The sequence below is a fragment of the Myotis yumanensis genome, unplaced genomic scaffold, assembly GCF_028538775.1.
Source record: "Myotis yumanensis isolate MYYU_CA2020_CCGP unplaced genomic scaffold, mMyoYum1.0.hap1 SCAF_16, whole genome shotgun sequence".
Taxonomy (NCBI): domain Eukaryota; kingdom Metazoa; phylum Chordata; class Mammalia; order Chiroptera; family Vespertilionidae; genus Myotis; species Myotis yumanensis.
This window is the reverse complement of record NW_027223767.1, coordinates 623,487-639,715: the sequence shown is the minus strand read 5'-3', so window position 1 is coordinate 639,715 and position 16,229 is coordinate 623,487. Positions and strand designations below refer to the sequence as shown.

General features: G+C 50.6%; 1 protein-coding gene and 1 pseudogene across 1 annotated transcript in view; one reads left to right on the top strand and one right to left on the bottom strand.

The window, feature by feature from the left end:
• DHRS7B (dehydrogenase/reductase 7B) overlaps positions 1-16,229 on the top strand; it is a 50,518-nt gene that overhangs the window by 33,415 nt on the left and 874 nt on the right. Inside the window, exons 3-6 of the mRNA XM_070395433.1 lie at positions 4,700-4,809; positions 11,086-11,302; positions 12,035-12,127; positions 15,190-15,342. Coding sequence (XP_070251534.1) covers positions 4,700-4,809; positions 11,086-11,302; positions 12,035-12,127; positions 15,190-15,342 — 573 coding nt within the window. The remainder of the gene's footprint in view (positions 1-4,699; positions 4,810-11,085; positions 11,303-12,034; positions 12,128-15,189; positions 15,343-16,229) is intronic.
• Positions 336-537, bottom strand: LOC138995074 (uncharacterized protein C9orf85 pseudogene; annotated as a pseudogene).

The following is a 16,229-nucleotide window of genomic DNA, read 5'->3' as shown; positions in this document are numbered from 1 at the left end:
ACAGTATTTTTCTTTATAACCCTCAAAGTCTAAAGTTGTTCAGAATTTTATGTTTTCACACTGACTTTTAATTTATTAATCTATTTGATTGTCATCTAAATCAATATCAATATCTAAATCATCACTTTCTTCTTTATTTCTTCTGCAGCTTCTTTTATAATTGTAATGCGGATTATTTTAAATGTTTTCTGTCTTTTCTGGTTCTTTATTAAACGGAGTAACAATGTCTTCTTTCTTTCCACATTTTGCACAAACTTTAAGTTCACAGGCACATGGTCTCTACACATTATGTGAAAAGAATCTTTCACTGTCTTTTGTAAACATTTCACACATTTTTAAGGCTTTGACAATGGTTTTTATTTGCTGTATTTTACACGCCATTTAAGAACTTCTTTACAGCGCTGACATACTTCATCAAGAAGTTTTGTATTAATTTTCTTGGTCTGAACACTTATCAAACTTGTCATTTTTGAAGCTAAACATATTTTGATGTCTCTGAGGCCTGGAACAGGCCACGTTCCCTCTCTGGGAGCTCATCGCCGAAATCACAATCACCAACCGCTGGGACAAGGAAGATTCCTATGAACACACTTTAAACACACTCTTACTTTCAAGAAAATATACATTCAACAAAGTACAAGAAACCTCTGTAATAAAATCTAAGAGCAGCCCTAGCCGGTTTGGCTCAGTGGATGGAGCCTTGGCCTGCAGACTGAAGGGTCTGGGTTCGATTCTGGTCAGGGGCACATGCCTGGGTTGCGGGCTCGACCCCCAGTGGGGGGCATGCAGGAGGCAGTCAGTCAATGATTCTCTCATCATTGATGTTTCTCTCTCTCCCTCTCCCTTCCTCTCTGAAATCAATAAAAACATATTTAAAAAAAAACAACAAAAAAAACTAAGAGCAGGTAAGTTAAAACGTGTCTAGCAATCAATGTTTCAGTATTGTATGTTATTTTAAAATATTTAGGTGTTTATTATTTAACTCAGCAACACTCCATAGTCTTTAAGTTAATAAAAACGTTGGAAAATTATGTATAGGCATATGAGGCTGGAGAAAGGTGGTGGGGGGGGGGGGGGGAGAGCAGGTCTCTCGTGGCTTGGATTTAAAACTGCCACATTTTTCCTTAGAGATAACGTGCTAAGGTTGGGGAGATAATGAGCTCAGTTCTGATAACAGCCGGACTGTTAAGTAAGCGTGTGCAGTAAAGAAAGTTGTTCTTTGGGAGAGATGGGGTGGGAGGGTGAGAAGGCGCTGAGGTCAGAGCAGTTTCAGAGCATTAAAGGGGTGAGGATGTTGGCCTTGGGACCTAAAGGCTCAGTGAGGGGGTCCCTTCGCCATGTCATGTCATAGAGGAGCTTTGCATGAAGACTAAAGTTGTGAACCTGGAGGCGAGAGTACCCAGTGAGCCTGAGGAAGAACATTTCTTGTTCAGAGGAGGGGACAGTCTTAGAGGAGATAAGGAGATAAGGCGTTTACAGTCCCGGGAATGGCGCGGCCTTGTTGGGTGAGACCGTGAAATTGAGGTAGGTGACTGTGGTTTGGGACAACTGGGCTTTATGAGGGAATGCATAGTAGCCCTGGCCGGGCACCGAGGTAGAATAAGAAAAGAGGGAATGGGGGAATTTAGTAAGAGGCAGTGAGGTGGCTAATGGCTGTGAGACTGATCTGTCAACCCCCATAATAGAGACTGAGGAGGGGACAGGGTCCCAGTGAATTCGGGGAGGGCAGAATGAGTGGCCCAGTGTCCATTGAAAGGAGATCGGCTTACCTACCACCACAGTCGTTCCCCGAGGCTCTGTCCTGGTGGTGTAAGTCTGTGGGGCCCTGTCAGGGCCTGGGCGGCTTCTTCGGTGGCCAGTCCCAGGAGGTCTGGGAGCCTTAAACTGGATCCAGAGGGCGGCCTTGCTGGACTGGCTGAGGTCCGACCCGGAGGGCCCAGACTACAGTCTGATTTCCGGTGGCTTTCCCTTCCACACCTTGGGCAGGGCCCAGGCGGGGGTCTCGGGTTTGGGCAGGACTTGGCCCTGTGTCCTTCCTTGCTGCATTTGAAGCAGGGCCCGGAGGAGGCTTAGCTCCTGACCTACCCGCAGTTGGAGGACCGGCACTTCGTTTGGGGTTCGTGAGAGCGATGGCTAGGAGCTGGAAGGCCTCCTTTTGGGCCTCAGCCTTGGCTTGATCTCGCTTTTGTTTTTGGACTTGGGTCTCCTCATCCCTATTATTAAAGACCTTAAAGGCCAGGTTAATGAGGTATCTTTGAGGGGTTTGTAGACTTGTGTCTATTTTTTGAAATTTGCGGCATATATCAGGAGCTGATCCTATATAATAAAAGCCTGATATGCAAATTGTCCCCTCTACCGGGAGTTTGACCACTATGACGTGCGCTGATCACCAGGGGGCAGCGCAGAACATGGCGGGTGTCCAACACACGGTGCTGGCAGCAGGTGGCTGTGGAGGCGCTGCTGGCCCTGGCCAGCTGGGACCTGCCCTTCCATGCCATATGCTTGAGCTTCGAATCACCAATCCCCGGCCAATCCCCGGCCGGATTCCTTCTGGGGGGTGGGGCCTAAGGTGGACAATTTCTGCAAGGCCTCCGTGAGGCGGGAGAGGAGGAGAGCTGGGTTTTCATCAGGGCCCTGAGTGACTTCATTAAGTTTGTCATAATTGACCACAATACCCTCAGTTCCTGCCGCGTCCCTCGGGTAGAATGGGCGCGGGAATAAAAGGCTGTTGAGGGTGGTCTTTGGGGGGCCCCGAGAGCGAGTGTTAGGCGGGAAAAGGCTGTTGTGGAGCTTGAGTTCTTGGGAGTTGGGCTCTCAGGGGCCGGGAGGTGGCTGCTGGTTAGGAGGGTCTGGGTTTTGGGAATCTGCAGGTGAGGGAGGGGGTGTGTAAGGGGGTAGCGGTCGGTGGTCTGCTGGGTCAAACGTAGATTCAGAATCAGAAGTGTTAGGGGTGATGTTTCGTGTGAAGGAGAAGGATCTGACGGGTAGAGCAGGACGGAGAGAGAGGGCTGGGCTGAGGGTGAAAAGGCCTGGTCGTGGGGAGTCTCTGACCATTGTCCATTGCGGTGACAGCAATGATCTAAGTTGCTCAGTGTGTTAAAACGGAAAGCGCTGTTTCCAGGCCGTTGAGACTTAGTATCTAGTTTATGTTGTGGCCAAACAGTGTTACAGAATAGTGAGGTGGTTGGGCGTGATCTCCCCCGCGAGTGTGCAGAGGGAGTGGGCGTGGCCCACGAGGGAGGAAGGGTGAGTGACAGACCACAGATCCAAAGGGGACTGCTTAGGGCAGGCGTCCCTGCTGCTAACAAATCACCACGAGAAACGAGAGGCGAGCCCCTGGACTGGGCGTCCCCAATCCAGAAGGACCCAAGCCGAACGGCTGAGGAGGCTTCTGGCCCAGCGCTAGGACTGTTGAGATGAGAGACTTCCGAGAAGTCAGTGAGAGAGAGTGGGCAGAGGACTCGAGACGAGGGGAACTGTGGGACGTCACTCACCTAGAGGAGACTGGCCGGTGTGGGATGGAGGGTCAGCAATGGAGGAGAGACCCCCCTTCTGCTCCCCCCGCCCCCTCTACTCTCCCTGCCCCCTCTGCTCCCTCTGTCCCCTCTGCTCGCCCTGCCCCTGTTGCAGATAAGCTGCCAGGTGGCACGGGAGAATAATCAGCCGGGCACTCAGAGGATTCAGAAGAGGAGCCTTTCATGCAGAACTGCAGGTGCACTAGTGCGGGGACTCGGGAATTGGCCTCCAGAGCCCGAGTGATGAGAGTGGAGGAAGCCTTCCTTTTATCCCCTTAGTTTCTTTGTCCCCCACATAGGGATCAGGCTTCTGGTCTCCTCTCGGGCTTTGCAGCCCCCCGTGGGTTGGGATGGGGGAAGTGAGGTTACGCCCAAAGGCCTGGCCTGGCTGGCGACAGTGCTGACAGCCCTCTGGGGGTGTGTATGGTTCATGGTTATGGCCTCTGTGAAATGGGAGTGTTCTGGGAGCAGGTTCTGCAAGGCAGGACAGGCAGCCAGGTAAGAATGGAGCTAATTATCTACCAGCAAGAAGGTGCGTTAGAATGCTGGTCACTGGCACAGATTCAGATTGCCAGCCTCCCTATTATCTTATATTCCCCTTCACCCCCTGCTCCCCCTGCCCCTTCTGCTCCCCCTGCCCCCTCTGCCTTATCCAGAAAAGAGCCCCTCAGGCCCCCAGCCCCTCTCAACAGAGCCCTGTGTCTCTGTGTTTCCACAGACCCGTGTGAGTGCCCCTGGTAGATATGTGCCTGTTGCATTAAAATGACTTGGGCAGCATCTGGGTTGTGCTAGAAAGTAGGCCTAGACCAGCACAGCACAGTAGCTGGCACTGCCTGGTTGACCTTGCTGAGCTTGCTCTGTCGTGAACATGGGGTGAGCTCACAGGTTCTTCAGAGCTAAAGAAGATGATGGGAAGTTCTGAGCACAGCACCTAGCAGTCCGTCAGCCAGGCCGGCCTCCCCTCGCTCTGTGATGCCTGTCCCGCCCCAGACGTGAGCTCTCTGGGGCTCCTTCATCACTGGACCCCAGTTCCTGGCGCCATGCCTGGCCCGTCACTGGGGCTAGCACATACATGTTCTATGCGTGTAGAAACAAGACAGATGATGGAACATGGGGTAAGTGGGAGCTGCACGGGGAGGCAGGCCCTGAACTGTCTCAGACATCAGGTTCTCTTCTCCCTCCAGAGTGCGCCAAGGTCTTCCACGCCGCGGGCGCGAAGCTGGTGCTCTGCGGCCGGAACAGAGAGGCCCTGGAGCAGCTCGCCAAAGAACTCGCCGCTTCTCGGGCCTCCGAGGTGAGCCCACGGCCACGTCTTCTGGGGAGAAGGGTCAGTCTGTCCTCTGCTGAGATAGTGGCCCCTGGGCTACTGGACGTGGTCCCTGTACAGGTGGCCGCAGGCTGCCATAGCAGCTGCTCCACAGCCGGCCAAGGCAGGGCTGCCATGGTCAGACCCACCACCACCTATTGGCCCTGCTCCCTCCCCTTCACCCGCTGGCACCTGCCCAGCTCTTCTGTTGGGCAGGATGAGGGCAGGTTAGTGATGACTTTTAAAATTTTAATTATGGAGAAATAGATATAACACAGTATCAGTTTACCCATTTATAAGTGTACCACTCGGTGGCATGAAATACACTCACAATGTACGTAATTATCACCACTCTCTACCAAAACCTGTTTCATCATCCCTGACAAAATTTGTACCCATTAAATATTAATTCATTCATACCCTCTCCCCAGCCCCTGGAAACCTCTGTGCTACTTTCTGTCTCTGAATCTGCCTATTCTACATCCCTCATGTAAGTGGAAAAAAGACAATATTTGTCCTTTTATGTCTGGCTACTTCACTAAGCATAATGTTTTAAAAGTTCATCCATATTGTAGCATGTATCAAAACTTCATCCTTTTGCCCTGGCCTGTGTGGTTCAGTTGGTGGGATGTTGTCCCGTGCACCAAAAGGTTGCCAGTTTGATTCCCAGTCAGGGCACATACCTGGGTTGCGGGCTCAGTCCCCGGTAGAGGACAGGCAGCCGATCAGTTTCGTTCTCACATTGATGTTTTTCTCTCTCCCTCTCCCTTCTGTCTCTAAACATCAATTAAAATATTTTTTAAAATTTCATCACTTTTTATGGCAGAAAAATATTTCATTGTATGTGTACACCACGTTTTGTTTATCCATTTATTTGTTGATGGACACTGCAGTTGTTTCTACTTTTTGGCTATTGTGAACATTGGTATGCATGTATCTGTTTAAGTCCCTGCTTTCGATTTTTTTGGATACACCAGGTGTACCGGTTAGTAATGCGGATGTTTTCAGTAGATGGAGTTACACATACGTTGATATATATGCGATTTGACATGTATGCTATTTTGCTGTATTGACAGCAAGCTTCAAAACTTCGTATGTCAAATTTGCTGAAGGTGTTAACATCATAGATATTTTTACGCTTAAAAATGTTGAATTTCATGCCAATAAAAGAGCATTTGCGGGAAGTTTTAATTCATTATTTATTTTGAAGAAAAAGTTATCGAATATTTCGGGAAGCTTATGGTGAACATGCTCCATCTCAAGATACTTGTGAACGCTGGTTTAAATGCTTTAAAAGTGATGATTTCGATGTGAAAGACAAAGAATGACCAGGTTAACTGAAAAAATTTGAAGACCAACAATTACAAGCATTATTGGATGAAGATGCATGTCAAACTCAAAAACAACTTGCAGAAAGATTCAACGTTGCTCAGCAAAAAATTCTGATCATTTACAAGCAATGGGAACGATTTTAAAGGAAGGAAAATGGGTACCACATCGACTGAACAAAGGACAAATGGAAAACCGAAAAGTCATTAGTAAAATGTTGCTTCAATAGCACGGAAGTCTTTTTTTTCTTTTTTTTAAATTAAATCTTTATTGTTCAGATTATTACAGTTGTTCCTCTATTTTCCCCCCATAGCTCCCCTCCACCCAGTTCCCATCTCACCCTCTGCCCTTACCTCCCTCCACTGTCCTCATCCATAGGTGCACGATTTTTGTCCAGTCTCTTCCCGCACGCCCCACACTCCTTTCCCCCTGAGAATAGTCAGCCCACTCCCTTTCTATGCCCCTGATTCTATTATATTCACCCGTTTATTCTTTTCATCAGATTATTTATTCACTTGTTTTTTAGATTCACTTGTTGATAGATGTGTATTTGTTGTTCATAATTTGTGTCTTTACCTTTTTCTTCTTCTTCCTCTTCTTAAAGAATACCTTTCAGCATTTCATATAATACTGGTTTGGTGGTGATGAACTCCTTTAGCTTTTCCTTATCTGTGAAGCTCTTTATCTGACCTTCAATTCTGAATGATAGCTTTGCTGGGTAAAGTAGTCTTGGTTGTAGGTTCTTGCTATTCATCACTTTGAATATTTCTTGCCACTCCCTTCTGGCCTGCATAGTTTCTGTTGAGAAATCAGCTGAGAGTTGTATGGATACTCCCTTGTAGGTAACTGACTGTTTTTCTCTTGCTGCTTTTAAGATTCTCTCTTTGTCTTTTGCTCTTGGCATTTTAATTATGATGTGTCTTGGCGTGGTCCTCTTTGGATTCCTTTTGTCTGGGGTTCTCTGCGCTTCCTGGACTTGGAAGTCTATTTCTTTCACCAGGTAGGGGAAGTTTTCTGTCATTATTTCTTCAAATAGGTTTTCAATATCTTGCTCTCTCTCTTCTTCTGGCACCGCCATAATTCGGATGTTGGTAGGCTTGAAGTTGTCCAAGGGGCTCCTTACACTATCTTCATATTTTTGGATTCTTTTTTCTTTTTGTTTTTCCGGTTGGGTGTTTTTTGCTTCTTCGTATTTCAAATCTTTGACTTGATTCTTGCGATCCTCTAGTCTGCTGTTGGAACTCTGTATAATAGTCTTTATTTCAGTCAGTGTATGCTTAATTTCTAGTTGGTCCTTTTTCATATCCTCAAGGGTCTCACTAGATTTCTTGAGGGTCTCACTAAATTTATTGGCGGTTTCTAGAAAATTCTTGAAAAACCTTAGAAGTGTGGTTTTGAACTCTATATCCAGTAGTTTGCTTTCCTCCATTTCTGTCATTTGTGACCTGTTTCTTTGTCTCCGCATTTTTTATGCTTCCCTGTGTTGATAGAGTGGTTTTCTGTGCTAGGTGTCCTATAGGGCCCAGTGGCTCAGTCTCCCCAGTTACCTGAGGTAGACACTCTTGGTGCACCCCTTTGTGGGCTGTGTGCACAGTCTTGTTGTAGGTAAGCCTTGATTGTTGTAGGTATCACTGGGAGGGATTGACCTCCAGGCCAATTGGCTGTGAGAATCAGTTGTGTCTACAGTGGGAGAACTTCTGTGCTGGAGACACCCTTCTGGGGCAAGACTTGCTTCAGTGGGGCTTTGGTGCTCACTGAGTCTGCCTCCTGAGTGTGTCCCTTATGGATCTGAGGAGTTGTAATCTGGATGGTCCCACTCTGACCACTGGGTACACTGGCTCTTGGATCTCTAAGGAGGTGCTAATTTAGCCTCTGCCTGAGGCTACCCAGCAGGAGCTACAAAGAGATCTGCAAGTTCCTCTTCCTTGTTTGGGTTTTGGAGGTGCCCAGATGAGGCCCAGCTGTGAAGCAATGCAAGCTGCTGTGGGGCCTTGGGCCTTCTTTTGGAAGTACTGGGGTTTTCTGACCCAGCTGCAGTTTGTTAGGTAATTTTAGATCTCAGAGGGCCAGGCCATTCATATGCAAAAGCCTCTGCTCACAGCTTGGGTGGGGCGGGGTCTCAGGGAATCAACAGGGTGGAGCAAACAGCTATGGCTGATCCTCAGTCCTGCCCTAAGAAGTCCCGTGTTTCAGTGTCCCAGTAATCGCTGCAAGCACCTCTGAGAAAGCCGCCCTCGAGTTCCGCCTGCTGCCAGACAGTCCAGTTTCTCCCGGTATGAGTTTGGGTCCCCAGAGACTCGCCCGGAACTGGAGTCAGGGCCATTGGGAGCTTGTGCCTCCCTCCCAATTGCAAAAGACACTGGCGTCTTCCGTTGCCAGCCCCTTTCCACGCGCGCTTGAGCCTCTGTACCTCTGCACTTTACTTCCGCACCTCCTGAGTCTCAGTGTGCTTTTCTCTTTCCTTCTAGTTGTAGAATTTCCACTCAGCCAGCCTTCCTGTGGTTCTGGATGATGTCCGTTTTGTCTTTTAGTTGTATTTTTGAAGTGGTTGTGTGAGGCAGCAATTTCCGGTGTTTACCTATGCCGCCATCTTGGTTTCTCCTTGAAAAGTGGATTTTTTTTGAGAATCCCAGATGCACAGAATCATGGGTTGATCCAGGTCAACCATTAACATCGACTGCAAGGCCAAATCGCTTTGGAAAGAAGACATTGCTTTGTGTTTGGTGGGATCAGGAAGGTGTGGGGTATTATGAGCTTCTAAAACCAGGTGAAACCATTAGTACTGATCACTACTGACAACAAATAATCAATTCTAACCACGCTTTAATCATGAAACGACCAGAATGTGCCAGAAGACACGGCAAAGTAATTTTGCTTCATGATGACGCACCATCACACACTTCAAAACCAGTTAAAGACACGTTAAAAGATCTTGCCTGGGAAGTATGAACCCACCCGCTGTATTCACCAGACCTTGCTCCTTCAGATTACCACTTCTTCCGATCGATGGCACACGCACTTTCTGAGCAGCACTTCAAGATGTACGAAGAAGTGGAAAGTTGGGTCTCTGAATGGTTTGCTTCAAAACAAGAAAAGTTTTACTGGGACAGTATTCACAAATTACCTGAAAGATGGGGGAAATGTGTAGCTGGCGATGCACATTACTTTGAATAAAGCACTTTTGATGTTTCTCTTGAAATTATCGTGTTTTCTTTGATTACAAAATCCACATTATTAACTGGTACACCTAGGAGTAGGAATGTGTGGATATAGTAGTTTTCTATTTAACCTTTTGAGGAACTGCCGAACTATTTTCCACAGCAACTGTACCATTTTATATTTCCACCAGCAATGCACAAGTTTCCAAATTTCTGTACATACTTGCCAACACTTGTTATTTTCTGTTGTTTTTTAAAATTATACTTTTCCAAGAGGTATGACAACTTAATTTTTTTGCTACTCTTTTAAATTTTATTTTTCAATTACAGTGTACATTCAATATTATTTTGTATTAATTTCAGGAGTACAACATAGTGGTTAGACAATCATATACAGTAGGTCCTTGGGTTACGTCAGAGATCCGTTCCTATGGTGCGACGTACCTCGATTTTCGCCGTAAGTCGGAACCCATCTACATAAGCACCTATGTCACTCACAGGGAGCACAGATACAGCAGTAATGAAGGGAAACAGTAAAAAAAATTTAAAAGAAAGATAACAATTCCTGACCTTTGCTTGTGGTAAATAAATAATAAAAAACAGCCCTGGCCAGCTTGGCTCAGTGGATAGAGTGTCGGCCTGCGGACTGAAGGGTCCCAGGTTCGATTCCGGCCAAGGGCACATGCCTGGGTTGCAGGCTCAATCCCCAGTGGGGGGTGTGCAGGAGGCAGCCGATCAATGATTCTCTCTCATCACTGATGTTTCTATCTCTCTCCTTCTCCCTTCCTCTCTGAAACTAATAAAGAAATACGTTTAAAAAGAAAAAAGTTAAAAAAAACACCACATATGTACATACGTCGAAATGACGGAACTTTTTTTTTTTTATAAATAAATGGGAGATGGCGACGTAACCGGGAAACGATGTGCGTCGAGTCTGACGTCACCGGAGGACTGCCTGTCTTCTGTGAGCCCCAGAATGTGGCTCTGCCAGGGCTGCTGTTTCCAGCAGAGCCCCGTTCTCCGAAGGTCCTGAGAAGCAGAGTGCATTGGTCCTGGGGCCTCAGGAAAGGGGCGGGGGTCCCATTGGGTGGAACACAGGTGGCCCCAAACCTGGGGGTAGGGCGGGGCAATTCCAGGGGTGGCACCAGGTGGTGTTCCCCACAGCCAGAGGCCTGGGCAGGTTGAAGTAGCTGCAGAGGCTGCTTCTGCAGCAGGAGGAGGAGAGCTCCTGGCAGGCCTGGGCCGGGCTCCGCTTGATGCCAGAGTCTGTGGTTCTGTCTCTTTTCTTTTCCTTGGGCTGCTTGGGACCTTCCCCATGGCACGTCGCGGTGACAGCCATTGGCCATCAGCTTAAAGGACTTCCCTGCAGCCATTGCGGCCGCCTGCCTTGTGGCAAACTGCTGTCTGCACCACGGCCATCGCCCGGATCTCTCCGAACGGGTTGCGATGACTTCTGCGGTCTGTCGCAGGAATGGATCGCCCAGACCAGCAGCGCGTAGTGGGGACAGGCTTGTCCTCCGGCGGGTCAGACTGGGCGCTGTCGAAGCCGCCTGGAAGCTGGGCTGCCACAGGGTCGGTCCTGAGGCTCTGATCATCGGGGCCCGGGTCCCCAGGCTTCTCCTGTCTGTGTGGCTCCTCCTCTCTCACATGCTCCTTCCGCCCAGGCAGGCATGAACTCTGTGGCAGGGTGCCCCGCGGCCTGTGCTCTGCCTGGAGGGACACGTACCCACGTGCCTGTCACTCTGAGGTGTGTTTCGTTTCTGTCATGTCTGACCAGGTGCAGACACACACGCCTCGCATGGTGACCTTCGACCTGGCGGACACCGGGGCCACCGTCGCGGCCGCAGCTGAAATCCTGCAGTGCTTCGGCCACGTGGACGTGCTCATCAACAACGCGGGGGTCAGCTACCGCGGCACCATCCTGGACACCCCCGTGGACGTGGACAGGAGAGTCATGGAGACCAACTACTTCGGCCCCATCGCTCTGACGAAAGGTAACGTCTCAGATGGAAGAGAAAAGCACACGGACATGATGGTTTGTGTGTTTTCACTTCCCTTGGTTCCTCCTCCTCTATTTCACCCTGGAAACGTGCTGTCATTTACAGCTCGGGTGCTTGCTTTCCCAGACGGATTTCAGGGAGGAAGAGAGAGGGTGAGGGAGAGAGAAACATCAATGATGAGAATCCTTGATCGGCTGCCTCCTGCACACTTCCCACTGAGGGTTGAGTCCACAACCCGGGCATGTGCCCCTGACCAGAATTGAACCCTGGACCCTTCGGGCCGCAGGCCAGCGCTCTACCCACTGAGCCACACCGGCCAGGGCAGCTTTTTCAGACTTTTATTTGCATTTCTGGTCTGAAGTCCAGATGTTCTCTGCAGTGGCACGTCATTTGTAGAGCATCGCCCCCTTTCCTCCTGGTGGCGCTGTGAACCCCGCAGAGTGGAGATGTCCTTGTGCCTGGCCTGGGCTCCGGGGGAGGCTCTCCCCTGAAAAGGAGGGTTTGCTGCCGCGAGAGGCCCGGTGTGCGAGCTCTGTCTCTGCCTCCCTCTGCGGGGTCTGCGGGTGCAGGAGGCCCAGAAGTTCCCGGAACACGCTCCTCCCCACTGAGGGCTTCACCGTGCACCTCCGGGTACCCGTGAAATCCAGTGGAGGCCGCCTCCTCTCGCGGGGGGCGGGGGGCGGCGACCAGAGGAAGTCCTCTCCTGAAGCCCCGACTCTCCCGCAGCGCTCCTGCCCTCCATGGTCCAGCGGCGGCGAGGCCACGTGGTCGCCATCAGCAGCGTGCAGGGCAAGATCAGCGTCCCCTTCCGGTCTGCCTGTGAGTCTCCCGCCCCCGCTGGGAGCGCTGCTGTTTTCCCTGAGGCTGGGAATCCCGCGCCGTCAGCCCAGGACGCAGCCTTGGGAAATGCTCGGTGCACAGGGAGCAGCCTCCCCAGTGCCCTGCTGAGCGGATGCTGGGTTCAGGCGGGCCCAGCTCTGCTCCAGGCCCACTCACACCCCCGGCTCCATCATCCCCGGCTCCATCACCCCGGCTCCACCGGCAGCGTGGGGGCGGGGCAGTCAGCCCTGCGAAACCCAGGATGGTGAGCTGCTTAGTGAAGCCGGGGCCGCCGCCCAGCGTCCCCCACGGTCAATCCCATGTCCCCCCAGGTCCTGTCACCTCACGTCCCTGGCGTTTATGCCTCCAGACCTACTAACGCACAGAAATGGAGTCCCACTACGCATACTGTTTTGCGGTTTGCTCATTTCACTTGACAGTTATCTTTTTACAGCAGTATATAGGGATTTACCTAACCCTTTTAAGTAGGTATATAGTAATTCATTGAGTAGATATATGACATAATTTAGCCATTTTCCTGGATATTTCATTTTTTCCCCTTCAGTCTTTGACCATTTACAGTGATGCACTACATAGAACATGGTAAATACTTATATCTCTAGGCACTCGGGAGGGTTCGGCGAGATGAATTCCCGAAAGTGGAAACAGGTCAGGACCAAATAATTAAAGCTTCCAAATGACTTCCAGTGCACACTCTCACCTCCATGTGTGGGAGTGACTGAAAACTTGAGATTTCATCTCATTAATCTGCCATCATGTAGCACCAGCAAGCAAACTGAATCTAGTTTTTTAAATTTATTTAAGAAGTATATTTTTATTGATTTCAGAAAGGAAGGGAGAGAGAGATAGAAACATCAATGATGAGAATCATTGACTGGCTGCCTCCTGCACGCCCCCGACTGGGGATGGAGCCCCACCCCGGGTATGTGCCCTGACCGGGAATCAAATCCGGGACTCTTCAGTCCGCAGGCTGATTCTCTATCCACTGAGCCAAACCGGCTCGGGCAGAATCTAGTTTCCTTAAGTTAAAAGATTTCAGAGGTAATTTCTGTCCTAGTAACTCCTTCCTTTGCTCCACCCTCTGGAAGTAAATATTTATAACCGACCCCTCTGCTCTCACCACCTTCTGTGCTGGGCTGCGCCCGCCCTGCAGAGCACAGCAGCGGCCTGGCGGAGGCTTGCTGTCCTGCACCCAGCTCACCGCTTGGTTCTAGCTGTCTGTCCTCAGGCAAGTTGTTTGACCCTCGTTTCCCTTCTTATAAAACGAGACTTACAGCCGTGAGGTGCCCCGCAAAGCTGTTTTGCAGGGAAACGAGACTTGGAGGTGAAAAGGCCCCTGTGAATTTCAAAGCCCTGTGTCCACACTTGCTTCTAGGGTGGTGTTCTGTCAGCGCCAGGGACATAGGACAGCCATCGAAGGTTGCTCCGATGGCCCGGGGATGATTATGTACGTAAATCGCAAATGGTAAAGCACATGATAAACAGTTAATAACAGGTACGTCAGAATTAGGATATACCATGTTCCTGGGACAAAATGATTTCCAAACTTTACTTTGATGTAACCTGAGTTTTGTTCTCCACTTGGCCTGTGACTAACGGAGGGCATAGTGGTTGGTCTGGGCACTGTGTAATGACCAGACTAAATGTGGGGGCTCGGCCCGTCAGTGAACCCCGATGAGTAGCAGTCTCCCCCACTCTGAGCGCTGTCATGGGGACGAGGTGAGAGGAGCCACGGTGTGCTGAGCAGGTGCCTTGTGGGCAGTGGCGACCAGGCTCGGGAGGCCCCAGGAGGACCCCCTCTTCTCAGCCCTGGGGCCTGGGCAGCCTCCTGGAACCACGGCTGGGGAGCGGTTCTCGCCACACCTGCCCGCCAGCTCCTCGGGCAGCCCCAGCGCCTGGCCTGCCCTGAAGAATCTGGCCCCGCGGCTGGGGGAAGGTCAGACACTTGAGTTTCTCATGGGACTCGCTGTGCCATGTCCTGGGTTTCCCCTCCCGTTTTATTGGCTGATGGATCCCCCTCTCCTAAGGCTGAAGCACGTGGAAGTCTGAGTTGGAGGAAACTTTTTTCAGTGGAGATGCCGCGTGCTTCCTGAGACTGTCCAGTAGGGTCTCCGTCCCCTTTGGAGGACCTGTCCTCAGGCTGTGAGCAGCCGGAAGAGCAGAGGGGCTCCATGGCGGAGGTGGAGCCAGCTGGGTAGCTCTTCCAGGTGAACGCACTGCGTGGAAGCTCATCAGACAAGATACACGGGAGAGCCGGCTGCGGCTTTCATGAGCGCATGCCAGGTGCTCACTGGGAGCCAGCCTCCGTGACAAACCCGGGGGCAGCCGTGATGGGCCCCTCCGGGCCGGCGCCTCGTCGGTGACTTGTGGGGAGCGGGCAGGTCTGCGTGGCTGGCATGGAAGCCGTCTGTCCAGTCTGCTGCCACCAGGTGCAAAAAGCTACTTACAGGAATAACATGAACAGTATGAGCGCATTCTGTAAAGAAATTACTTACATGTAAAGTCACATGTGTGTACATAGGACATAAAAAATAAGTCCCCAGAGACCATTCGCATCAGCTCCCTCTGGAGAGTGAAATTGGAAGGCAGGACTTTCACTTCTCGACTTCATATCCTCTGTCCTATTGAATATTGTACCCATTAGGCATGAAGTGGGGTTTTTTGCTTTTAAAGTAGAATAATTTCTCTTAGAAAAGTTGCAGGAACAGAATAAAGAGCCCCCGTTGTGCCAGTTGTTAACATTTACATGTTTGCTTCATGTTCTCTGTGTGCGCACACGTATGTGTACATGAAGTTTATACTCTTTCTTTCCTGAACCATTTGGAGAGAGTTGGAGACAGGCTGCTCCTTTCCTCCGAAATCCTTCAGGCAGAACCGATGGCGGGTGCCATCATTTCCTGAGGAAGGGTGTTGCTGTGACACTGCACTGTCTAAGCTTAAATTATAGGGCCAGTTTCCTGAGTAGAGAATGAACATGTGGTCTCACCCCAGGCCATGCCCCACCCCAACTCACACCCTGCCTCTGGCCACCACCTTTGCAGATGCAGCCTCCAAACATGCAACCCAGGCCTTCTGCGACTGTCTGCGCGCAGAGCTGGAGCAGCACGGGGTCGCGGTGACTGTGCTCAGCCCCGGCTACATCCGCACCAACCTCTCCCTCAACGCCATCGCCGCCGACGGCTCCAGATATGGAGGTGAGGCTCCAGTTCCTCTTCTTTTATAGAAAACTCTTAGCTGATGATTGTTTGCTCACTCATTTGAATGTAATTTAAAAAATGAAGACACACTGGGTGTTGGTCACATGTACTGCCTACCAGGTAAGCTTCTTTTACCCTGGACCACCCACTGCACCATCGGGGCAGGACTTGCCGCTGGAGTGAGATCCCCGAGCTGAGATGCTGCCAGTCTTCCAGCAAACCCATCTCCCAAGGGGTTCCCTGCCCACCATGCTTGAGAAGTAACTGATTTCAGGCCACTCAGAGCAGTGAGCTTCCGGAGTGAGGTGGGTGCATCCCTCAGAACCTCCCTCTGGCTTCAGCCGAAGAGAGCTGAGCTGGCCTGTCACCTCAGTGGCCCAGCTGCGGCCCAGATGCAGGCTCAGGCCAGCAGAGACCCGTGGGTTTTGCCTCTCAGGTATGCTGGCCCATGGGTGTGCTGCTGCGGGAGCCAGCTCTGCTTCCCCCAGCGCGACAGGCCTGCTGGCCCCGAGCGCCCTCGGTGTGCTGCCTCCCTGGCCCTGCACGCTCCCCAGCTGGCCTGAGCCAAGACGGCCCGTGCCCTGAGGGCAGTGGCTCTCACTCACGAGGCAAGATGGAGGCATCGATCCAGAGAGATTCATTTTTATATTACTTCTACCTAGAAGAATCTTTTTTAAAAACTCCCCCTGGAATTTGAAAAATAAGCAACAATCAGAAACCTATTCTTCTGTGTTAACAAAAACACAGTGAGAACAGATGCTGGTAGGAAGTGCAGGCGGTTTCTAATGGTCTGTGATAGTGGCCTCCTCAGTGCCTGCCCTGGGTCCTACTTTTTTGGCAAAATTGTCATGATGAGGGAAGAAGGAACCAGTTACTGTTAACCA